Source organism: Sitophilus oryzae, unplaced genomic scaffold, assembly GCF_002938485.1.
Source record: "Sitophilus oryzae breed Bouriz unplaced genomic scaffold, Soryzae_2.0 scaffold_409_pilon_pilon, whole genome shotgun sequence".
Lineage (NCBI taxonomy): Eukaryota > Metazoa > Arthropoda > Insecta > Coleoptera > Curculionidae > Sitophilus > Sitophilus oryzae.
The window spans coordinates 1-27,812 of record NW_022146984.1 but is presented as its reverse complement, the minus strand read 5'-3'; the positions used below and the strand labels follow the sequence as shown (position 1 = coordinate 27,812).

At 33.3% G+C, this 27,812-nt stretch overlaps 1 protein-coding gene across 1 annotated transcript; it reads right to left on the bottom strand.

The window, feature by feature from the left end:
* Positions 1–663: 663 nt before the first annotated feature.
* Positions 664–24,152, bottom strand: LOC115885638 (cytochrome P450 6a2-like; the record flags this gene model as incomplete). The annotated part of the gene is given in 7 exon segments (XM_030904602.1): positions 664–920; positions 5,229–5,480; positions 7,731–7,901; positions 8,798–9,179; positions 13,931–14,164; positions 19,927–20,096; positions 24,018–24,152. Coding segments are annotated over 7 exon segments (1,503 nt in total). The 3' UTR covers positions 664–756.
* Between the last annotated feature and the right edge of the window lie 3,660 nt (positions 24,153–27,812).

Genomic DNA, 27,812 nt, shown 5'->3' with positions numbered 1-27,812 from the left:
ATATTGTAAAACATTTGCTGCATTTGTATCATCGTTCATAGTTTATTTGCCAAAGTATTTAACTACGCATGGTATCATTGATGACGTGCAACGAAAGTTGTTTTAGTTCCCTTTATATTGTATTTATTAACTGTACATTAAGTATATTTCATGTAAACTATATCGTTTTTAAAATACAAACCAAAAATACGAGGAATAATTGTTTTCCATGTATTCTACAACATATTTATTAATCCGTAGTATCTAAGTAGCGTGACGTCATAAATCTCGCTCCGATGCTGTTCTATTAGAGACGGCATTGGTCTGATATTTAGAAATGTCAAAAGCTGATGACATTTTACTTTTGACAATTATGTCATTTAGTGTTGATTTTTGCAAGAAGAGGAAGAACTGTCACTTGTTTTATTTTATTATTTTCCTTTTTTATTTCATGAAAGTAAAAAGAGTTACCTATCTGATTCGTTCAGGCACTCAATTCAAAGAATATCAGTAACTTTTTTGACAGAGGGATTTTATATTTGTCATGTTGGTAAAAAATAACGGTCAAAATTCAAAGTTATTCATTTTATAGACTATACTTAATTTACTTATATACTTTTTTTTGTTTATACTTAGACGAAATTCTAAAACAAACACAATAAAATATTTTCACTTATACTGTCTTTTATTAAAAAAGCGTTCAATTTATTGGATTTAATTAATAAAATATACAATACCATATTTTTATATCTATACATTAAAAATGTTTTATTTCTTTTATAATTTTGTTAATTTTAAGTACAATGGTTCTGTAGTTTCTATAAATATCCCTCCCGGCTTGATAACCAAAGGGAGTTTTGTTTTTGAACTGATGTCAACTTTGAAATCTTTTAATATTCGTACCAATCCAATACCAGCCTGCATAAGACCAAATCGACGACCTAAAACAGGAAATTGTAAATTCTGGATATTTTAGGATAACGACTGTTTGAGATTGGTATAACGCATGATGCAGAGACTATTCTGTCACGCGCCAAACGTCTCAATATCATCAAATAAAGATTACTTCTTCTGCTAAGTGTCTGCTAAGTTTCAGTATATTTTCCATGATATAAGATTTTTGTATCGATTTAGTTATAGTTCAGGAAGCAGTGAATTTTTTTTGTACATACTTTTCATTTTCCCAGTGGGTGAATACAGAGAAGACCAGGCTACTATTAACATAGCAAGTTGCGGGACGAATTTACACGTTTTACCGTTTTGCGTTCGTACTCGAGATTCCTGCGGCTAGTCGGCTGGTCAGGCGATACCCAGTTGCAGTTGCTTGGACGGGTCGGTCGTGACAGACAGCTAGGAATACGACGCGACGAGGGTGCCAGTATTTATTATTTTCATTTTAAGTGTTTACCTTCACTTAAGGTAACATTTAAAATGAAAATATAAATATTATTATTTGGAGTGTCTGACGAAAGCTAAAATAAATAAATTCTCTAAACCCAAAAACTAAATATTACTCTAAGGCGCGGTCTCTTTGATTATAAATAAATAACTTTTATCTAACAAATAACCATCTAAAAGATAAACAATCTAGAGCCTGATATCTATAGGATATAACATTTGGGTATTTTCATACAAAATAATCCAATAGATAACAATTTGGAGGACGGCCGCCTACGGACCGGTAGACACTCCGTAGAGAAAGTGTTGCCAATATAAGATATCTGAAATTGAGATGGTTATATATGAAAAGTCGATACAACAGACAGAGACAGAAACTCGGAATTTCAAATCGTTAGATTAAAAAGTGAGGTTATTGTTCAGTTGTCAAAAGATCGTCAAAATGAAAATAAAAACAATAAAATTCAACTAAAATATATTTTGTGTTCAACTCCAACTAGTCCTATTATGGTATAGGCTATTTAAATTTACCTTTATGGAAAAAGGGAAAGATAATTCAATTTCAGCAGTGGTGGTGGTGCAATAGATCTATTGATGGAATGCGATTTATAAGAAATTAAAACAAGAAAAAATAATCTGTAAGTAATTTATAGTTTAATTACATGATATTCTGTTATATTTATTATATTAACATTTTAGTACAATTGATAATAGAAAATATGGAAGAAGCAGGTAAAGTGCAAGCAGAGATTTATAAACCAATCCTAAAACCGCCATCTGGTAAGTTATTAATATTGAAAATTAAAAATAGCATAAGACTGTTAGTAATAACAAATATGTTGTTCTAGGGCTTCTCATAGTAAAGAAATAGGTAGGATAGCATCAATGATAGTAATTAAGTTGAGTTTTTATTTTATAAAATAGATAAATGCACTTATACTTTTGTCTTAATAATAATAAATGAATAGTACCTATAATAATTGCTACATTTACACATTATATGTACAAATTATTTAATAAAAAAAATTAAATAAAAACAATTTTGTCATATTACTTTTATTTTTAAGAACTCAAAGTGATGGAACTTCAGAAAAAAAAGAAAAAATAAAGGAAAAATCTTGTCTAAACAAAGTTGAATTAACTGGAATTCAAAGGACCACAATACAGATGTTTTAGCAAGGTTTAGCTAGAGAGTTACTTAAAAAACAGCATGGAGAAGAGATGTACCGTATGATCGAAAAAAATTCGGCGTCAGCAATGGCTATGAAATAAAGATTGCTGTCATTTCATATGTAAATTTATATGGGAAATATCATCGAACATCATTTCCCAGCCAACTGGATGCCGTTTTTTTTTCGATCATTCGGTATAAGGTACATAGTGCAAGAAATTAAACTAAAATTGTAACACAAAAGAAATAAAAGCAAATGTGAATTGAATAACAGGTTTTATAAGGTTCCTGTTATAATATTAATGAATTAAGATATGCGAATTAAAAATGAAATAAATAGTTTGATTTAAAAAGTTTTTTTATTTTTTACCTACTTTAGAGCTTTATTAAAAACTAGTTAAAGCCTAGCGCATCCGCCACGACATCAGGAAAAAAAAATACTTTTTATTTTTTTTAATTAAATGAAAAACAAAAAATCCGGCGACGACAGTTTTTAGACGAGCCAATTAACTATCTTTTAGTAAAAAAAGCAACTTTCTAGAGCAAGTCGTTACTTCAGTAGAGACGACACAGATAAACATTAGCATTTTATATAATATGTAGTAATGGTTTATAATTGAAAGGAATTAAATAAAATAATTTATAAATTACTGTTTTATCACTATTATCCTAACTTAATGCATTCTCTTCGTTCTGATGATCTAACAGAACAGGGACTCTCTTTATTTTGTAACAGTCCTTACAAAGTCCGGCACTAGCAACAATCGTTTTTTGCACCATTTCAATGTGTTTATGGGTGTTTATACTCCATACGATTATAGCCTACATACTCAGAATAGGTAAGTCTTTTCCAAATAATCTAAAATCGAATTTATTGGAATAAACGAAATCTTCAATAATAACAATGTCTTGGTTATGTTAAGCAATTTTGTCAAATATCAAATAAAATCAATATCTCCTCATGCCTTTGCTCATGCGTCAAATTGTTATCCGACAAATAAGCACTATTTGGCAGTTGGGCACCAGATAGGATATCTGGGGAATAAAGTTTAATTTATCTAATAGATGCTGTTATATATAGGTGAAGATACGTTTTCTGCTATCCGTCAAAATAAAATATATCTGGCAATTCTGCTTATCCGTACCTATAGAAAACACCGAGGTAAATAAAAAAGTTATAACAAGTGTTCAAAAGACCATCTTCTTGTGCTAGACAGAAGCCTAGGCGGTCGTAAAATCCCCGTCTGACATTGGCTAACATATTAGGGCTAATAGTTTGGAAAGTCTCTCATATTTTTACTTGAAGTTCATCCAGATTATTAGTCCTATTATGACTTTGGATACATAACCATACACTTAACATAACCCCACAAAAATAAATCATTGGGAGAAAGATCTGGTGATCTAGCGGGCCACAAAATAGTTCCATATCCACTAATTAAAGGGTTGGGAAAAGTATTGTTCAAATATTCTTGAACAATACGGGCATTGTGGGCAGGACAACCACCTCAGCAATTTGATTACTTGAAAACGTGGGATTTTGATCCGCGGTAGCAGAAATGAACACTTGCTTTAACTCCTGTTCTTCATTAATCAACACATCAGGCTTTTTGTGTTTTTGTGGGAACACGCACCCATATGTTTCAAAATTATTAATAACTCTTGATACAGTAGGTAAAGATGGAATTGGCCTTTTTACAAAAGTTTGTAGAAAAATTGTTTGTATATCCCGATAAGACCTATTTTGGAAATACCATTTTACAATTTGAATTTTCTCACGAACTTCGTAAACATCCATTATTTTACTTAAAAAATAAATTTTACACGAGAACTGTCGCGAGAATCTATGTATTCGTTTTGCTATTAAACGAATAAATACAAATTCCTGAAACATTCTTATCACATATCTACCTATTATATTATATATACGCTATAAGGTATACGCTAATTCGTCCAGTTCTGCCTATGTTACTACTACAGTGGTCCGGTCTGTATACATATAACAGTTTGTCTGGCTAAAAATTTTGGATTCTAAATAAAATAAAAAAAGTCCACTTTATTTTTCCAGTCAGAAATATTTGACATTGATTGTAAATCATTTTATTACTGGAAATAACTGTCTGATGTCCGGCACATCCCAAGTGGTGGAAAGTCAGTCTGCCCTCTGGTCTGGCTTAAAATTTGCGGATGTAAAAAATTTGACAGATTTTTGAAATCCATAACCCTTATTTTCCTATGCTTGAAATTTAACGTATCATTTGATAATTTTAACCTACGTCAAAACTTTGAGAAAAGTGTTCTTGTCCCGTGTTCCGATGCACCACACGGTATATATGAAATTTGCTTAGAACAGGATACCGAATAATTCTATCGATGTTTGTTGACTGGGTAAATAAGTACCGAAAATCTTCACTGCCTCCTGTACTATTACTATATTCTAATTTTATAGCCACTAATATTTAACATTTCCTATTCTGTCACGCGCAAAATGTCTGAATAGCATCAAATAAATTTTACTTCTTCCAATAATAGTCTCATATTTATGCTAATTAAGTCTCAGTATATTCCCATAATAATCTAGTTACTATATTAGAATTTTATGGCCACTGCTAAAGTTTACAGAATAAAATACCCACTACTATTTAACATTTCTTAAAATGAAAAAGTAATATTGACTCACCTATACATATCCTAGGCCCATCACCAAACGGCATGTAACTGTAAGGCACAACTTTGTGCTTGTTTTCTGGGCTAAATCTTTCAGGATCGAATTTTTCTGGATCAGGAAACAAATCTGGATCGTGGTGTAAACCAATTATGGATATAACCACAGGAGTTCCCTTTTCCAGTGTGAAATTTGTACCTTTGAAGGTGTAATCTTGATTGCATATTCTACTTAAGGTCATGAGTGGTGGAAATAGTCTTAAAGCCTCTAAAATAGTTAGTTTGTGTAGTAGTTAATATATTTAGTAATATTTTAAGACGTAATAACGTTAAGACATCATTTCATGTGTGTGCTATTAATTCAGGATTGAACTGACCACATAGCCAAGGTGGCGATTGCCAGCCGAGCCCCCTGCCTTAGAACCTACCTGTAAAATAGTTCATTATACAGGGTGGGTCACTGAAAACTCACAATGGCTATAATTTTTAAACCAAAAAAGATATCAAAAAAATAAAAAATACCGTTTCTATAATATCGAGGGGGAATACATATATGACGTATTTTTTGAACCACCCCGACCTACCCCACTTGTGGCGCCTTTTTGGAAAGCCCATGAAAAATGCTAAACGATGATCATAAAGTTTTTAGGGTAAAATTGAAAAACTACCCCTTACACGAAAAATTAGGTGGACATTAATGAGAAAAGTTATTTTTTCAGCATAAGTTACAAATTGGGACCCAGCTAAATGAGGTTTTTTTCATACTACCCCGACCCACCCCTAGGTGCCACCCCCTCACTTCTAACCTCAATATAGCGATACCCCACTTGTGACACCTCTTTGGAAAGCGTATAAAAAATGCTGAAAAACTGTCATAAAAAAGAACGAAAAAAATAGAGCCTAAAAATAAAAAAAAAATGTCAAAACGTGCCAAAATCAATAGAATGAATTATTTTTGTATCCACGAACCATTGCGAGAAAAAAAAGCTGGTACAAAGAAATTTATTATAACTCTTAATGAAGACCTCATACACTTTCAGCAAGATGGAGCCCCTTCGCATTATTCTATTGTCACAAGGCGGTGGTTGGATAAATATTATACAAGGCAATGGATTGGCAGAAGGGGTCTAATCGAGTGGCCGCCAATGTCACCTGACCTCACTCCTTTAGACTTTTCCTTCTGGAGTTACACTAAATCCATAGTCTACAAGACAAAACCAGGTTCGTTGCAAGAATTGCGGCAGCGGAGAACTGAAGCATGTCGAAATATTCCGAGAGAGACTTTCCAAAAAGTGAGAGAAGAATTTGAAAATCCTTTGTATTTTTGTATGGAACAAAACAGCTGTCATTTTGAGCAATTATTAAAATAAATTATCATTTTAAATTTCTTTCAAATTGTCACACCTACATTTCTTGTTACTAACCAGTAATTAAGTTGAAGTCTGTATGACCATCGTTTAGCAATTTCAATTAGCTTTCACAAGTGGGGTATCGCTATCTTGAGATTAGAAGTCAGGGGGTGCCACCTAGGGGTGGGTTGGGGTGGTTTGAAAAATACTTCATTTGCGTCATTTAACTGGGTCCCAATTTGTAACTTACGCTAAAAAAAAACCTTTTTCATTAATGTCCACCTAATTGTTCGTGTAAGGATAGTTTTTCAATTTCACCCTAAAAACTTTATGATTATCAGTTAGCATTTTTCAAGAGCTTTCCAAAAAGACGCCACAAGTGGGGTGTTGCCATTTAAGATTTTCAAGTGAGTAGGGGTGCCTCCTAAGGGGTAGGTCGGGGTGGTTCAAAAAATACGTCATATGTATTCCCCCTCGGTATTTTTTATTTTTTTGATGTCTTTTTTGGTTTAAAAATTATAGCCATTGTAAGTTTTCAGTGGTCCACCCTGTATTTACTATTAAAAACCCGGAAGAAATAAATGGTAATAAATCCCACAGTAGAAAAGACTGTTGCATGTTGCGTCTAAGATGACATAATATTGTGCCTTTTATTTCTTTCACAAGATCTCCAAAATAGTTGAATATTCTTGATTTTAAACGAAAATAGCGAACAAGTCTTGTGATAATTCTCACAATTTGTGTCAGAGAATATTCAGATTGTATGTACTCGTTGAAATTTAAATGTAAATCTTTGATAAAAATTGTAGCACTAACTACATTTTTTGACATAATTTGCTGTTACTAGGCACTATTGTAAATTGAAGAAGGGGAAGAATAATAACTTTACTTTTTAGCTAATACCGTATGATCGAAAAAAAACGGCGTCCAGTTGGCTGGGAAATGACGATCGATGACATTTCCCATATAAATTTTCATATAAAATGACAGCGATCTTCATTTCCAACGCTGACGCCGTTTTTTCTCGATCATACGGTACATACTGTGATACAATGTTTTAGTTTTCTCTTTTTATAGTAGGTATTGTATAAAATGACATTTTAAACACTGAAAGTATGTATCAAAAACTATAAATATACTAATACTAGTTTGTTGGAAAATAATATTACCATCTATAATTTGATTTACATATGTCATTTCGTTAAGCGCATCATAAGTCAATTTGCCCCCATGTCTGTTTAAAACTGTATGAATCTCCTTCCTCGCTCTATCCTGAATGTCACTTTCCTGTGCTAAGTAATATAGAGTAAATTGTATTGTCCTTGATGAAGTATCTGATCCTAGAAAATATATTAATGAATTAAAAAAAATGTGTTTAATAATTAAAAGGATTTTTAATTATTCCGATTCAATATACCGTTTGATCGAAAAAAAAACGGCGTCAACAATGGCTATGAAATGAAGATCGCTGTCATTTTATATGTAAATTTATATGCGAAATGTCATCAATCGTCATTTCCCAGCCAACTAATCATACGATACAAGGTGTTCTAGGGTGAGCGTGCATTAGAAGTTTCTAGAGAGCTACAATATCTAGAACGGGGAATTTTTGCACGTCATTGTTTCACAACGAGATCTATCGATTAAAAATATTTTTAATATGGCGACACTTCCGGAAGTTGACAGCAACTCTCCTTTTTTAAATGGGTACCCAATTTTTTTATAACATACATAAATTCGTTGTAAAATTTTATAAAGATATCAAACACTATACCTGATATTAACTATTTTTGAGATATCCAGGTTATCTTCGGTTGGAAAGAAGATATCAAGATGCGTTTTTTTTTAAAATAAATTGTGTGATGACACATTTTGTTTATTCTCTATTTTCTTTTATTGGTGTTAATGTTTAGTTTTTTTCTAGAAAAATTTTAAATGTTTTTTTTTTCAAAAACAGTTAATGTCAGGTATGGAGTGTTTGACATTAAAATACATAAAATTTTACAGAGAATTTAATTAGGTAATAAAAAATGGGGTACCAATTTAAATAATCGCTTTGTAAAACAATGATTTGCAAAAAATCCCCGATCTAAATATTGTAGTTCTCCAGAAACTTCTGGTGCACGCTCAGCTTGGGACACCCTGTATACTGTCTAAGTTATTGAAATACATTTAAACAGAAATTTAAATTGTTCATTTTTATTTAGTTTATTCTAGGTTTCGTACTATGATTTACCTGCAAAGAAAAACCCAATCAAATTAGCTGTAAGATCCCCATAACTAAAAGGATTAGGATCATTTCTAGTAGTTTCTTCTAAATCAATCAAAGTTTGTGTTAAATCTGACCTCTTGATTTTGTTAGTTTTTCGGTAACTGACAGTATCGTTCATCAACTCCACGAAGAACCTCATCAAATGATCTGGAAATGTCTTAATTCCTAAAAAGCTTGATAGTTTAGGGAATATTCGCGTAAGCAACAGCAGAATCTTTAAAATTGTTGGAGGGTTTCCTGCAAGTTTAGAGAAGTCCCTCAGTTTTGGATTTTCTGACAGTAGACAGTTAAAATTAAGTCCGAACATTGTACATCCCACAACGTCAATGGTAAATTTTTCTAGCAGCTGAAACAAAATGTTTCATTCAGATTTGTCATACATGATATACCGGGTGTTGCATCGTCGGACGGGACATAGGAAATCTCATGTAAATTTTAATGGGGTCAATTATTGGCTTCCCTAATTATTTTAGAGAATAATTCTATATAGGTTTATTGAAGAGCACTAAAACCCACATTCAAAAGAATAACTTTAGATATTTTTGATTAGCCCGTTTACGAGTTATCGCCGATTTTTTTTTTAAATATTTCTCCTTTCTTATGGCCCTGTATTTACTTATGAGCAACAGTCAAGGTAAAAGATAACTGTCAAATGGAGTTGTCATTTCAGAAATTTATTTATTTAGTGCTTTATTATTATTATTAAAAACTCATACCTACATCGGAAATCTTAAAGATTAAGAAGTATTTATAAATACAAATTAATATGAATTAAAATAAAATAAAGTAATCAATTACAAGGTTAATTATAGTATTATTACAATATTCAATAACTTATTAATTTAGGTACTATTAAATTGTTAGAACTTTAGGATTTAAGATGTTCAAATATTCCTCCATCGACTGCTAGATAATAACACAGGCGATCATAAAATTCTCTTCTTACATTCGCTAGTTGGTAAACTGAAATTCTATTGCATTCGGCAGAAATGGCATTTTTTAACTCGTCTAGATTTGGGTATTTTTTATCCTTGTATATCCTGTTTTTTAAAAGGCCCCAGAGAAAGAAATTATTTGGCGAAATATCAGGAGACCTAGCTGGCAATTTACTGTATGATTTAGGCCAATAACGTTTCCCGAAAAAATAAAAAAAAATGTCTAAATATTCCCGAACAGTCAGGGTACTATGTGCCGGACAGCCATCCATTTGGTACCAAACTTCCTGATTTTCCCTAGCGCATAGCGGCATCATGTAAAGCAGGTAAAATATGATTTTCGAGTAGTTCCAAATAATATTCTGCATTTAAATTTCGCGTAAGAAATAATGGTCCGATAATATTCTGTCCGAATATCCCTGCCCAAACATTTACTTTCTGTGGATATTGCGTCCTTGTTTCGACAAACCTGTGTTGGTTTTCTTTGTTCCAATATCGATAATTTTGAATATTGGGATCATTATTTAAGGTAAACGTGCATTCGTCAGTAAAACATATGTTTTTTAAAGATTCCCTATCCCTATTTGCTCTTTCCATCATATCAAAACAAAACGCCTGCCGCCGTATTTCGTCCCCATCTCGTAGCTCTTGGTGCTTTTCATATTTGAAGGAATAGTATTTATGTCGTTTCAAAATTCGAAACGCCGTAGTGTGATCTATTCCTATTTCATCCTCAAGTTTCCCTGTGCGGATCTTTCCATCGTTCTCTTCCACGCACAATAAAACTTCCAAGTCGGTATCATTCGCATCTTCTCTTTGTTCCTACCTTGCTTCACATCTGCAGTTATTTATTAGGGTACCTTTGGTTTCAAATCTCTGGATATTCCTTGCGATTGCAGATTTTCCAGGTATCGGTCTATTCGGATACAGAGCAGCATACATGTCCGACACCTTTTGATAACTATTTCCTTGATAATACCATATCCATATCATTAATATTTTTTCTTCGGTAGTGTAATTCATGGCTAATATTTTCGATGTAGGTATGAGTTTTTAATAATAATAATAAAGCACTAAATAGATAAATTTCTAAAATGACAACTTCATTTGACAGTTATCTTTTACCTTGACTGGTGCTCATAAGTAAATACAGGGCCATAAGAAAGGAGAAATATTTAAAAAGAAATCGGCGATAACTCGTAAACGGGCTAATCAAAAATATCTAAAGTTATTCTTTTGAATGTGGGTTTTAGTGCTCTTCAATAAACCTAAATAGATTTATTCTCTAAAATAATTAGGGAAGCCAATAATTGACCCCATTAAAATTGACATGGGATTTCCTATGTCCCGCTCGACGATGCATCACCCGGTATATATAGGGTGTTCCATTAAAAAAAACGTAAAAGTAAAATTAGTTTATATTTTAGATAGTTTGGCGTTGAATTTTGAACATCCTGTATTATTTACGATTACTACATTTATAGCAAAAAAAGTACAGACCATCTAAAGCAAATACCTAATGTAGTTTTGATTTCAGGACAGTTCTTGCATTTTTAATATTTTTTTTTATGAAAGGCTGAAAAACATATACAGGGTGAGTCTTAAATAAGTGCAAATATTTTGAGGGCTGGTAGATCTCGATAAAAGAAACATATTTTCTCTTTACCATTTTTCAAATAAGTCCAAAATAACAGAGTTATTTAAGTTTGAAAATTAAAAAAAACAATCTTTTTGTGGAAAAATTTTGAGAGCCACCGGATTTTTTCTGTATTTGCATCTCTTTTAGTGCTTCCGTTTAAAGGATGATTCACGGTACACCGTGACGGGCCGGAGCCGTGCGACGGTGAAGGCACGGCCAAACATTGTCAAATGTTATTTATACTTATACAATCATGCTAAGCCGAGCACGGTCCGAGCTTCGCCGGAACGCGTCCGTGCCCCGTCCAAGAAATGTCGGTGTACATTTTTCCTCGGATCCGCTGGGCTGTTCCGGCCCCGTTGCGGCAAACATAAATGAGCCGCCGCGGCTAAATACTTCGTTCGTCTACGGCCTATAGCGACTGTTTTCTAGCAGTGTTGCCGCACCCAACTTTTAGCGCGTACCACATTATAAACTAAAAATGTACCACTTTGGTACAATTCTTTAAAAACACAACAAAATACATCTGCAAATGACTTTAACTGGTTTGGTCGTTGTGAATTCTTCAGAAATTTCTACATAAAAAAACTTCCTGGAGAAAGACACAAATCGAGACGAAAAACATGAAATAGAAATTCAGAAAACCCAATTATAAGTATGTATAGGTTGAAGAAATGTAAGTAATTCTAATAGTACACACGATACTTGGAAAACTTAAATTTTATTAAAAAAAACGCAAATATAGAAGCATGTTAGAAACAGCAAATTTTTAAGTTTTTTCTTCGGGTTATTTATTATAGGCAACCCTATAGACATTACAACGTGTATAATACGTCGTTAATTAATGCGGATTGTCTCCGAATGGTATCGGTAAGCGCGTTTAATGCAATATCAACGACGATAATTATTAAATATCTATTCATTTTCGATGCGCGTGGGAAATAATTATTGTACCGAATCATCCTGGATTTGAAAATGTAGTACCACTGTACCAAATAGAATTAAAAGTATCAAATTTGGTACAAATGTACCACTGCGGCAACACTGTTTTCTAGAATATAATGGGCACGGACATGAACCCCGTTGTCCACTCGGTTTAGCATATATTGAAGGTTCGAACGCGGCTCGGTGTCTACTTCACGGGACGTGCCCGGCTCGAGCACGGTCCGGTGTACCGTGAATCACCCTTTAGTTAGTCCGTCGCGGACGCTCCGCTCCATCTGAAAGCGCTGAAACAGAACTATATTCCAGCGCTTTGAGATGGGGCGGACCGTCCGCGCGGGTGTTTTTTCAAGATAGCTCATCCGGACTAGGCATACGCGACTTATGTAAAATTGTTCATATAAAGTCATGGTACTTGCTCGTAGTCGTGGACGCTCCGCTCCATCTGAAAGCGATGTTAATCGCTACTGATATCTACCGGTATACTGGGTAGTATATCTCTTGAAATATTTAAACAAAAGGTACTCTTTTCTATATACGTACCTATGGTCACAGATTAACAGATTATAATCTTTGTTTTTTCTTTATTGTTTTTCGCGGTTCCAATTTTCGGAATCGGGCACTAGTTAGGTGACTAGTTTGCGCACATAGCACGCCCACTTATGGCCTCTAAAATTGTGCACAGCGCCTGACCGGCACAGTTATTAGAGATATATCGGAAAACCGAATAGCGTCATCCAGTATTTACGCGTACCTTATCATGGTTACGATATGCGCGAGTCAACGCAACACCCGCTAATAACGTTACCGCCTGACGTAATTTGCGGATCAATTACACCAAGCGCTCTTTCATTATTACACCAAACCTCTGATAACGTTTAAAATTGCTTAAATGGGCATGTGCGGGTATTTGACAACCGGAACCGGCCGGCGAGATCTTTTATTTTAGGTTATGTTTGAATTGTTTTGAATTATTGCTTTAGTCTTATTAGATAATTTGATATATAAGTAGCTGGGATTAGTTTTAATTAAATAAATATGGCCCAAAATATGGATTCCACCTCTTCCAATACTAAAGAACCTATAAAGAGTCTTAGGTTTACAGCAGATGACGACTTAGCCCTTCTAAGAGAATTTGTTGCCCTAAACCCACTGGCAGACGTTGGACAATGAAGCACTGGAAATAAGCACTTTAGCCCTTTAGTTTTAAAATACCTAGTAAACAAAACAATTTCAAAGTTTTAAATTCAAAGTTAGGTTAAGTTTAAATAGCGGACGCGACGCGATCAGAATTCTTTCCGATCCGATAAGTATAAATGAAGAGAGTTAATACCACCTCACGTAAAGGAAATAACACCTGGCCTTATTAACGTCCATGCACGCTATTCGGTTTAGCGATATCTCTCTATTACGCTGTTTATTGTTATTTTACGCGAGTTTATTTTTGCGCACAGGAAATTTGACTCGTTTGCACATCGTCATAAAAACAATTTTCGTACCACGAATTAGGGACAAGATTTTTATCTGTATACTTATAGGATACCTAATCTGTGCTATGGTGTTCTATAATTATGTACGTACGTCTTTGATAACAACATCCTGTTTATTTTCAGAAGATTCCTCGCCTAGCTTTACCATACCGTCTGCACAATCTACTATAGTATCAAACATTAACCTCAATTTGGCAGTTGTGAATGTGGGAGACATTTTTTGTCTTTGATTTTTCCATTTGTGGTGGCCGACAAGGAATAGATTTTCCAAATTTGGTTCGTTTGGTTTACGATAGAAATCTCTATCAGTAAAATAATTGAAGTCCTAAAATAAAATTAAGTATATTAGATTAATATAATGATTAGGGGAAGTGAAGATAGAATAGTAGTTACAAAAAAAACTGCAAAAAAATTAAATGTTGATTATTTTGAATAAAATAAATAGCGTGCCTTAGGGCACAAACATAGTGAGGCATCTCGATGCGATGCTCGCCAAGATGCTGGCCGCGCTGCTCGCCAGGATGGTAGCCGCGATGAATCCTACGCGCACTGTTTTAAAACGGCAAATAGGTGCGCGTAGGCATACTGAAACATTTACCATCGCCGTTTTATTAAGCACCAGTTTATGTTATAGTAGTTATTAATTAGTATAGGCTTGTGCATTTCAGTTGATTTCAACAAATTCCTACCGCAGCGAGTCAATGGCAAAAATCAGAAATTATCCCTATCGCCGCGTCGTCATGTTGATCGCATAGAATAATATTGAAATCGTGGTTTTGTTATAATATATAAGCATTTTAATTTTTTGCTAGTGCAGTTATTGAGACAAAAAAGATAAAACACTCAGATACCAGGTTTGTGTGATGTAACGCTGTTTCGGGTAGTAAAAAATAAATGAAAAAGAATTCGAACTAGACGTCGGCGTCGTGCTGTGTTGTGACAATGTCAAATGTTAATAAAATTGCCGAAAAAATGTTAACGCATAAAAGAGAGCGCAATTAGGGCGTTGTTGGGTGCAATTACATTCAATAACTCAACTTTCCCGGATATTCAACTCTCCTGAAACAAAATTTTATAGCTTCATAGTTTCTCACACCGATTTGATCTAAAGCAAAAATGGATTCAAGCATTTCGACTGAACAAGTGAGTAAACAAAGTGCTCGTTACATCATCAAAAAATTAAAAAGACATATACTACGAGTATGAGAGGATAAAATATAATTTGCAATATTAATGGTATACTTTTTTTAATCAACTAGCGATTAAAGTACTTGCTATAAATAAATAAAGTCCATAAACTAATTTCGATTTTGAAAATAGCTACTGTCACTAGAAACTTGCCATGACATCAGCCCTCTTTGTTGCCATTTTATTGAAAAATTGCTCTTTATTCAAAATCTGAGCTAGATAGGTATAGGCTACCCTAATAATAGTTCGAAAGAGCATTTGAATCTGTTTCGATTTATTTGAAAAAATACAGGTTGTCGTATTTGAAATAACAAGGTTTTTATGTAAAATAAATATTTAAAATAAATCATCAATTTTTGGTACCCCTGTATAAATTTAAGTGAGCAATACAATTTTTCAGTAAAGTTTATTTCTCTATCTTTAAACTCAGCACAATAATTAATTCTAAAAAGTAATGCACAGGGTGTTCATAATTTATTCCATTGTAGCATGCATATTTAAATATCTTTAAATATCTCAAAAACCAAAGCTTGTAAACATATTAATATATAATAACCCTTATAATAAAGGCGTTATTTTGTGTCCAAGAATCCAAATATGAAATAAAATACCGGGTGTTCCATAAGAAAAAATATAACTTTAGTGTAAATCTTAGTTCTGACATACTCTGTACATTTCAAAATAATTTTAAATTATGCGCATGATCTTCCCACATATGCCCATAAAAATTTTGTTTCTACATATTTCCGTTTTCGTATAATCAACCGAGTCGAATGAGTTGCGCCACTCTGTATATAGGTGTTCCATTTAAAAAAATATTCGCGATCCACTCACACTTTTTTGAGCCACCCTTTAGAAGTTCAAATATTTTCCTCAAATACATCCTAATACATACTTTATGTCAGGACTACAAAATTCATAAGTTTTTTATTATAGGAGCTGCAGATGCCCGACGCACTATTGCCGGACCCTGTAGAATCAAGGTAATTACATTTTTGGTGATAAATTAAATACTAGTATTGTGAACATTCATTTTATTCCACCCGACTCTAGTTCGACACATATGCTCAACGAATTGTGATCCTAAACCGACCAATCAAATGTAAAGTTTCAGGCATCCGCGTCCGCTTCTCGCAAAAAACAAAACTTTTGGTTCCTAGGAAGCATCGCGCTGAACATATAGGCACTATAGGTGCGTGGCGAGGTGCGAGGCTCCAGTATGTTTCATGGCTAAACTTACTGTAAGTTGCCCAATAATTTCGTTCTTCTTTTTTATTATAGTCCCCACGATAACATCTTTTGTTTATTGTTTTCTCTGGGCCATGGTGATAGCGGCGAGGTATGTTGAAGTACCTCCGCAGCGGTTTTTTGGTAGTAACCATAGACTTAAAATAAAATATAGACTACTCTATTTACATCTCAACGCGGCCAAACAATCTTTTTTGTACACGTTTACTTCTGGGTACAGTCGACCGAGCCTTCCTCATCCAGCCTATGTTGTCACGTCTTTAATATTATCAATATTTTTTTTCTTGTTATACACATATATTGAGATATTAATACTACATTTTAATAAAGTAGGTCTTAATATTCCATAGATGTATTAAATAGTCCTTATTCTACTAAATTATAAGTCGGATACTGTTTAAAAAGGATAAGTTCTTTACAATATGGCAACACCTATTAGAGGCGACTTTGAATAAGAAGACTAAGGAAGGAGCATAGCAAAAATCTTAGGTACACCGCGATGGGCCTCAAATATGGCCGACTTAAATTCCGGTTTATCAGTGTCGTTCTAATTTTATTTAAAAAATGTAAAACTATGATGTAGGGTAGACGTGGGGTAGACTAAATAATTTGTTGTTTTATTTTACGTTGTGAATAAATGTTGGTAGTTATTAAAATTGTTATAAAAAATATATAATTCTAATAAAAATAGATAAGTTATAATAAGTATTTATTAACACAAACATCCGATACGCTACTGAAGCAGGTAAGTCAAATTAACGTATCTAAATTCTTTGACATCTAATCTTTGACAAGTAATAAATAAAAGCTAAAATGCAAGAAAAATATATAATTTAGTTAATTTAATGATCGGAATATATGATCGGTTTACTACACGTATGTATATTATATAGTCACTTACTAGCGAAAAGTTGTTCCATTATTTCACTCAATTTTTGCCGAGATCTACCGCACGCTACACAACCAACTATTTTAGAGTCTTTTTCGATAAATCGCGATAGTGTCACTGTTAATTTAAGTTCTGCCACAATTTCCATCTAGAGTTACTTACCTTTATACAACTATCAGTAGTAGAATAAATAATAAATAACATAAAATAAGTCTGTAAAGACTGACAAATCCACAAAATTTCAAATCAAATTCAAATGTGTCAAATGAATCGTCAAACAGAACTGTCAAGGATCCCCACCCTAGAGAGCTTTTATGGTGGCTTTTCCGTCCACCATGCATGAATACATGGATAGCATTATGCTCCTTCCTTAGTCTTCTTATTCAAAGAGAGGCGAGGTAGCCTATTCATTCTTTATTACCTTAGTAGTACGCGTCGCACGTGTGCGGTAAAGCTTTGTTGCCGCTATGTCCCCGGCTGTATTAACGCATTTTCTTGGCTTGTAGTCCTTAAGTCATAATATTATTTTATTGACTTTTTCTGTTCAAGAACTATAAAATATGGTTCGCCAGTGCCAAATTTGCAAGAAATTTGACTTAAATAATCCATTTAAAGCATACCGCGCACTTATGCGCAGCGCGGCGCGGCGAAGCGCGGCGAAAAACCGTGCAACGGATTAAATTTGTGTTATATAATGCACGTCCGCTGACTCAAGCGAAGCAACTGCTTGCACCGCGCGCCGAAGCGCCGTTCGTTGCGCAGACCTGGAATCCAAAGCGAGGAAATTCTCTTCGGCGCGCTTCGCGTGCCCTAGTGCGCGGTGGTCTGCGGAAACTATCTCTGTTTTCGGTCATTTTCGAAATCTATTTCGGGTGTCTTCGGATGAAGGATTCTACGATTAATGTATTACTAATTGGCATTTAGGTTACGTTTAATCAAGAGCCGTTTTGTTTCGTTTGAGTTTGTTTAGTACTTGTAATTTAATTATTGTTTTATCATGGATGATGAAACGTTCATTTTAATTATACAAAGTTATAAAGAGATATATGATATTGGAGATCCCAATTATCATAATCAATTGAGAAGGGACAATATTTGGGAAGAAATTGAAGAAAAATGCGGAAGAAATTGAAGAAAAATTATAACAGCTTTTCTCTCAATGAACCACCTCGAAGTTATAACAGCTTTTCGCCCGATGAACCCGGACAAAAGTAATTTTATTTATGTATTGCTATTTGTACATCACATATAAAATAAAGTATTTTCTACCAATGTACAGACTACTTAATTTAGAATAATGAAAAAATCTATCCATTTAAAAAAGCATGCATTACATAAAATAATATAATCAACTTTATCAAACCGTCATAGAGATAACACTAAAATTAAAACGGTCAGCTCAAAACAACTTTAAATACCAACCGCGTACGCAAAACCGTGCATAAGTTAGCGGACCCATCAAAAATTCGCCGCGCTGCGCCGCGCCGCGCTTCGCATAAGTGCGCGATATGCTTAAGTCTTGAAACCACTTTCGACCGTTAGGCAACTCTCAATTTACCCATTAGGCGTCAGTGGCGTTATTGTAGAAAGGCGCTTATTTAGATAATATTTTAGTAAAATGTAAAATCTGATTTTTTTATCTTACATTACATTATTTACTTACTTACATTGTAACAAAATCATAATTATAACCCTGTTAATAATTATTAATGTTTTTATTAAAAATATATTCCGGTTTATTCTAAAATTATCTTCAGAATCTAAAATAACATACAAGAATTTTAAAATGATATTACATTATGAAACAATATTTTTTAATATACCGGGTCGTCTCAAAAGTGGCTCACCCCTATAACTTTTTTTATTTTTTCAGATAAAAAAACAGATTTGTATGTTAGTATGTATATGACATAAATTAGGATTGATTGACGTTTTCAATTGTTTTTGGTCTCTTCCTGTTTCACCGAAATGATTACATCTTTTGATTTTTAAAGGCACCCTCGGTATATTGCTACTTTATTCGATAAAAAATGACACTCTGAATAGAATGACATATCTTATGTCAACTTTTGACATTGTCGCTTAAAAACAATTCGTATATTAAATTTCAATCTAGGGTGCCATGGTGTTGTTAAAAACACTAAGTTTTAATCAAGGAGCATTGGAAAAATAGTTTTGATCGTCTAATGGGTTTTTTTCTAAACTTTTATTTAAAAAAACCTGTCCTAAATCTTAATAAAATATAAAAAAGTTTAAATACGATATATTTGTAATTTAATTATAGCTTCATTAAAATAAAAAAAAATACCCGGCTATGATACGGAGAGTTCAGGTGTACTTGAGAAACGACAGACAGTGTTGTGTTTCTCGTCAGAGTCGTCAGGGAACGACCGTTACGACAGAGACAACCTATCTATCGCTCGTGTCGCACTCGTAATAACCTAAAACAATAACACAACAATAACAAGACATTGTCTGACCGCATGTTCCAGCTATTTATGAATGAGATGCTCAGTCTATATTTTATTTTAAGTCTATGGTAGTAACGCTTGCGAATTGTGAGCTACTGCTTAACCAGGTTACAAATGGTGCCTATAGTGCCTCGTTTGCACGATAACATCTTTTGTTTATTAAATAATTTATATAGCATTCATCGTCCCAATCATATTTCATGAACTTTTTAAATCGGACCACTAACATGATTATTTCATAGTTTTATTTCGAAACCAAAAATTTATTATTAATTAGCAAATTATACATACCTTGACTAAGATATCCTTTATGTATTCTGGATCTGCTAAAACTAAGACTTTATTAGCAAAACTCCAAACTCCTCCAAACTTTACTCCCAACTTTTTAATTTGTTGGTACCATATTTTAGTTTCAATACTGTAGTTAAATTGCCCATGTAGCCCAGTTTCAGGATAATTGCCTAGAACAGGATATTTTACTTTTAAAAGACCAGTATCAAGTATCCAGTCCGAAGGTTTTAGCACAAAACCTATATTTATTTTTTCTGCCTATTTTAATTTGTATTTATATGTATATGTATATATGTATTTATATTATTATACAGAGAAGACCAGGCTACTAGTAACATAGCAAGTTGCCGGACGAATTTACGTTTACCCGTTTTGCGTTCGTACTCGAGATTCCGGCCGGCTAGTCGGCTGGTCAGGCAGTACGCAGTTGCAGTTGTGCTTGGGCGGGTCGGTCATGACAGACTAGGAATACGACTCGAGGAGTGCCGAGTATTTATTATTTTCATTTTAAGTGTTTACCTTCACTTAAGGTAACATTTAAAATGAAAATATTTAAATATTTATTATTTGAGTGTGTTTACAAGCCAAAACTAAAAATAAATAAATTCTCTAAACCCCAAAAAAAAAATATTACTCTAAATAAAAAAAAGTTATAACAAGTGTTCAAAAAGACCACCTTCTTGTGCTAGACAGAACGTTGTAAAATCCCCGTCTGACATTGGCTAACATATTAGGGCTAATAGTTTGGAAAGCCTCTCGCATTTTTACTTGAAGCTCATCCAGATTATTAGCCCTATTATGACCATACACTTTGGATTTTACATAACCCCACAAAAAGAAATCATTGGGAGAAAGATCTGGTGCTCTAGCGGGCCACAAAATAGTTCCATATCCACTAATTAAATGGTTGGGAAAAGTATTGTTCAAATATTCTTGAACAATACGGGCATTGTGGGCAGGGCAACCACCTCAGCAATTTGATTACTTGAAAACGTGGGATTTTGATCCGCGGTAGCACAAATCAACACTTGCTTTAACTCCTGTTCTTCATTAATCAACACATCAGGCTTTTTGTGTTTTTGTGGGAACACGCACCCATGTGCTTCAAAATTATTAATAACTCTTGATACAGTAGGTAAAGATGGAATTGGCCTGTCTACAAAAGTTTGTGGAAAAATTGTTTGTATATCCCGATAAGACCTATTTTGGAAATACTATTTTACAATTTGAATTTTCTCACGAACTTACTCGTAAACATCCATTATTTTACTTAAAAAATAAATTTTACACGAGAAAACTGTCGCGAGAATCCATGTATTCGTTTTGGCTATTAAAACACGAATAAATACAAATTCTGAAACATTCTTATCACATATCTACCTATTTTTATTTTATCGCATTTTTTCGCCTGCTTTTTATCCGGCGGACGGGTATACGCTAATTCGTCCGGTTCTGCCTATGTTACTACTACGGGTGGTCCGGTCTGTATATATTAATATAACTAATAACTAATAAGTACTGAAAACTTTTTTTATTATTGATATTGTAACGTTTTTAGTTCGTTACATGTCTTTTTTATATATAATATATGATGTCTGGCCTATCATCACCGGATTCCCTCTCGTTCAGGCCGGATAGTTTATTTGACGCGTAATTTTTACGTTCCCTAGTCGCCAACCCTGTTATCGTTCGACACAACCCTGTTATGCTCTTGGTGCAGCCACACTATCTAAAACGGCGGCGTATCCGCGTAACAGCGTAATGCGTAATGATTTTGAATCGATTTCCAGTAATTCTATTGGCTGAAATTTTTGACAGATGAATTTGACAGATAAAATTTCTGACAGATGAATGTTTCAGCCAATAGAATTACTGGAAATCTATTCAAGGTCATTACGCCGTTACGCCGATACGCCGTTTTTAGGATAGTGTGGCTGCACCCTGAGGAGGCGCTGTCAACATCGCTTCTGTCAACTGTCTCCGTGCTTAACCTCACTTTGTTTTGACGCTCTGTTGTATCCTAGCTTTTGGAAATGGTGATTATTTAAATCTTGCTGTATAATTTGAATCAGCTGCTATTTCGAGGCTACAGGTAAACATGAGTTATTACCTTTTATAGATTCGATATTATTATTGAATATTTTTAGGGTAGAGTTACGGATGTCCCAACTTGTATTTGTGTTTTGCTGGCACGTTGTTGTCCCTTTTCTTTTGTCCTCCAGAATGTCACATGGAAGAAAGGACATGTTGTTTATTATTTATTGAGCCCTCGGAAGTATTTCGAGGTAGGTTTATTTTGTTTATTAGACCTTGTTTGGTTTTAAACAAGAGTTTCATATTTTAGGGTCAAGGTACGGACTGTGTCCAAGGTACGGGTAGTGTCTTATGTGCAGACATTATCTTATGTACAGATGTCCTGTGGACGAGTGTCCCCACTAAGAATGATTTTTTTCTTACATAAAAGTACCACAGCGTGGATGTAGCTTGAGTCCCATGCTGCTTCACTCCCATTTCTAAGCCTAGTCAGTAGCTACGGCTGTAGTGATTCACGGTGTCCTCAATCTGGCCCATTTTGTTGTTTTGGCCAACAGGATGGCCGACAGACAGCTGGCCGACAGATGCTGGACCACCTCACGCTGCTACTGTTCGAAGCAAGGTTATATAAAAGAACAGCTAAGTGTATATTTAAGTTCTAGTTTTACATTTAACATCTAAAATATTTTCAGTCTTAAACAGTAACGTACATTTTAAATAATATCGTACAGACTATATTTAGTGGTTAGATTATTAACATTTATGTCGATTCATTAGTTACAATGTGATTTAGATTTTAGGTTTCATTATATTACGCCTTGTAATAGTATTACTTTCTATAGATATTATTATTGCGCTATATTAACAGATGAATAAGGAGACATAGATTCTAGAATCTACAGGTTGCAACACATCAGATTTAACATCGCATAAAATTTAACAATTTAAATAAAGTAATGCTACTTTTCTTATATTTTCTATAACGTTACACGCATTGTATTTTTCATAGTCTAGAACATATTTAATATTATTTACATACATAATTTTACTCAACAAATAACCACTATAATAATTATTAAAATTGTACAATTCTATTTACAATCAGAATTCATCATGAATAAATATAGTCATTAGTTTTAAGTATTATACAACTGTGTTTTCTTTCTCTGTACATGCCTGGCGCCCAATATCTATATATCTTTTGTTAATTATTACTGATTAATTTTCTCTCTAGTGAAATACCTTATCCACGACTGCTCTCCGATGAAAAGCTGCCGTTCGCAGTGGTAGTGGTTTAAAAAACGCAACAATATATTAAGAAAAATGCATTCTTCAGAAAAATATTTGCTTGTTCTAAAATTGTTAATCCTATATCCAATAAAAAGTTGTATTTTAAATTTCTGTATTCATAACGACAATTTGACAGTTTATGACAGTATACCGGGTGTTGCATCGTCGTTGGGAACATAGGAAATCCCTTGCAAATTTTGAACTGTCCAGATATTGGCTCCCCTATGGATTTTATAGCGAAGTCGTAAATAGACTTTTTAAAGGTCTACATTTCGTAAACACACATGCCAAATTTAAACAATTTTGGCCAAGCCGATTTTAGGTAATTTGAGAAAAACTAAATCGATTTTTAAATTAAAACTGAACAGGTATCAATCAAACACCAGTCAAAAACCGACAATCCTTAAGTTGTTAGCGTCATTTTCAAACGTAACTTAATTTTAAAAAAATTTTAATATTCAGTACTAGTAATAATTTATTGTTATACACATAAAGAAAAAGTGAACATGATAAAATACGCGGTAAATTTCGCTTAATTTTCCCTAAATATTAAAATTTTATTAAAATTACTTTTGACAATGACAAAAACAATCTTTGTAAACTTAAGGTATGTTAGTTTTTGATTGGTGTAACTAACTAATAAATAACTAAAATAACTGAAAATGAAGGAAATGGTTTGTGCAACGAATTTGTTGTTATCTGGTATATTTTTGCAACACATTTTAAAAAAACAGTCTGATATTTTTTCTTAAAATTTATAAACTTACCTAAAGGAAACTTCGGTTCGAGGTACGGAAATCCTTTCTTTCGCCAGTAAGTATAACTGTACTTAAAGTATACATAAATTGCGATAAAAATTAGTCCCAAACCAAAAATTAAGTCGATAGGCCCGTTCATATTCACTAGCCTCGGAATCTATACGTTAATAATTATTAGCGGCAGATATTTTGAAATTTTTCTTTATATATACACTAATGAGGAAGCAGTTTCGTAGCAACACTATAGGGTGCGCCAATATCAGTCAATCTCAGCCAGAAACATATAAAATACTTATTTTGTTATTTGACTGATAAGATATCGTAAATTACACAGCCACGCAAAAAAAGTGGTTTATGCTTTTTACCAGATCATCATATTTTATAGTATTTTTCGACGCTGATCACGAATCCGCTATCAGAATTACGCCATCACCTCTCATTTTTTTCTAACCTCAAAAACTTGGTGAAAATCCATGAAAATTTAGGAAAATGTAATAGGAAAAATTAAAAAAATATTCTCATGTATAACACTACAACCTAATGTAAATAGACCTGATAAACTCAAAACACCTATCAGAATTGACCTTGCATTTCTTATAATTTTTCTAACCTCAAAAAACCTACCACAAGTCATGATTTTCGAAAATCGCACGGATCTTAAATCAAGAAGAAGAAGAAGTGTAAATTATTATTAAAAAAAGCAACATTAGAAAAAGCAGATGGATCCTCAACATAGGCAACAGCAAGAAATCTCAACATTAGCAGAGTTCCTTAACATTGTTGGCAACGATGGTTCATCGTAGAACCCCGACATTTTGGTGACAACGGTGGTTCAACAGCGAATCACAACAATAAGTAATAGTCTAAGAGCTGGCAACGTTGTCAAAAAACTATTTTAAGAAAACTGGCTCTTTGATATATCTTTTACTATGCTCTCTGGAACAGCATGCGGGCCGTCTGGCTGCCGATGCAAGCAGCGTTCACTACTGCGCAGTGGAAGAAGATCCTATATTTTTTTATTTAGTCTGTTAAATTCTAGTATTAAATAATATAAATAAACCAACATGAGATACAGGCCAGAGACATCGATTTGTGACGTCACCGCAATAGTCGGGCTTTTGAATTGTGCCATATTGTACTGCATATAGTTTTTGTATAAATAATAGTATTTATTGATAGTTTTGCCAGATATAAATATGAAAAATATTATACACAAAGGTATTAAAAAATAACATTAACTTTTTATCGCGTTAAAGTAATTGAAAAGCATTAAAATTTAGATCTAAAACACGAATATTAATATGAAATAAACAACAGCATAAGATGAACAGAATAAAATCCAGATAATAAAAAGCATGTCCTAAAATTGCGTTAGCGAGTATTTAGCAGCTAGTAATAATATACCTTGTGATAAAATTTACAAATATTAAAAAATTTGAAAACTATACTTTATCGACAAGTTAAGAAAATGTATTGCATATGATAAGGGCAGAATACATTTTAAAGTTTAATTAAAAATAATTGTAAAAATTTGCCTAACATATTTAAAAAATGTGGATATCAGGTAGAATTAACTATTATCATTAAGTGAATTTGTAGTTCGATGTTCAAGTAACCATTTCCATAAATCGTAAATAAAAAGATAAAGATATTTTTTTTATATAAAATACTGAAATAAAGTACAATTCATTTAATTTCTTTAAAATATATTGCCATTTCATAATAATAATAATAGTTTTCAATATTTATTTTATCCTGAATTTCCAAATCTTGTTTTCTTTCATCGGGATGTTTTCTCTTTATGGAAACATGCACAGTCATATAAGAGGGTTGATTTAGAAAAATTGTAGGCACATCATCTTCTGTAGGTTTTGGACGTGACTTAGTTAGAGTTAATATTGTTGGGAAAGAGAATGTAGACAGATCCTGAGTACTTATAGTTGCTGCTACAAGGCACAGGCACAGAACAATGTCACGGCATTTTTATTTCACAAAGTAAAAATAAAGAAACGACAACTGTTTTACCTAAAAAGGTAAATATAAATTCCCCAACTTTTCCCTAGTCCGGACACACAGCCGGCATCGCCGGTGTTACTATAATTTTTACCGAAAGTATGTTTTTTTTCGCGGGTACGATGTTATGAATCGGATCTAGATAGTTCACTATTCACTCAAAATTATTTAGTATAATTTTATTAGCATAGAAACGCATAAAAAAACACAGATTTGTTGCGAAACTAATGAAAACAATTGGTTTGTTTACGACTACTAATTCTCGACCACTTCGGTAGAACTATCAAAACAGTCAGGCCTTGAATATGAGAATTGATAATTGAGAATTGCGAATTGATAATTATGTTAGCCACGGTTTCGCCTATGCGAGAAGTCCGAGTTTGAGCAACAACTCCTTTTGTTGCATTTGTTTTGAATCCCCAGAATTATTTAATACTTTCCTATCAGAATATAAACGAAAATAAAATAAAAAAGTTGTATTCCCCGAGCCGGTTTCGAACTCGGACTCCTCGCTTTCATAGGCTGAACCTTTTATTATGCGCTATGGAGAGTCGCTCGGTTTATATTCAATACTAGAATTTAAAGGGCCAATAAAAAATATAGGATCTTCTTTTAATGCGCAGTAGTCGCAGTGGACGGCCCGCATGCTGTTCCAGAGAGCATAGAAAAAATGTATCAAAGAGGCAGATTTCTTAAAATACTTGTTTCACGACGTTGCTAGCTCTCGTTCTATAACCTTTGTTTTCTATTTATATTATATGTCAGGGTATCAAAACATTCTATGTTTGTTAATGATCGTATTGAAAACTTAATAATAAAAATGCAACTTGTTAATATATTCTGCTTGTGGTAACTAATTATGAAAATTTTATATGACTTATTTATATTTTTGAGGTTTTTTGACAAAATCACCTTTACTAAAGCGGCAAATCATAGCAGATGAATTTAAAACATTCGTCCAAAGCAATTCCTTTATTAAGCGTTCACTCTGTAAGTGAACTATTATTTGACTGCGCAGATATATGCAGTCAAATAATGATATATCATATTCAATTGATACATTATTATAGTAATGCTTAGTTTGCGTATAGTAATATCACAATGAATTATATATTTAAGACAATATTTTGAAATTTCATTTTCAAAATAATACTATGTGATATTGTGCGATTCAAATATTTTGTAAACAGGACACAATATCGTTATCGCAGAATGTGTATTTTTAGAATTTTTAATCTGTAGATTAATAAGACACGAAAAATAGTATGCAATTTATCTTTAACGATCATTTATCATTTTATAAAGGGTAACTGAAATTCGACTGTAACCATTTTGCCGGGACCCCATTAGCCAACACGCCACGCCACGCTACGCCATGCCACCCCACGTAATGAAGATTCTGTGCCTATGTTTTTCCATTTAATTACATGTATCCTTGCAGCACGGGGGTGTCACTTGTATGGGAAAACAGGCAACAGTCAAATTTAAACGTGCCAGGACCAACAACAAAGAAAGCAACATCTGCCAGGCATTGGCTTTCTTTGTCACTCACATTGCTTAAATCATGATACCGCGGCCATTTTGCCAACAAAGAAGCTGGCCGGGCTGTCCTGGCAATGATTTAAAACAATTTTGCTTTTTTACAATATTAAATTACCATTTGGATGTATTTAATGCGATTATTCAGTTAACTGGTAAGTCAGAAATTACACACAAATACTTTATTCGTAAATACAACTAAGATGTAAACGTATTTTTGTATTTTTAGATTTCAACTTTTGCAAAGACCCG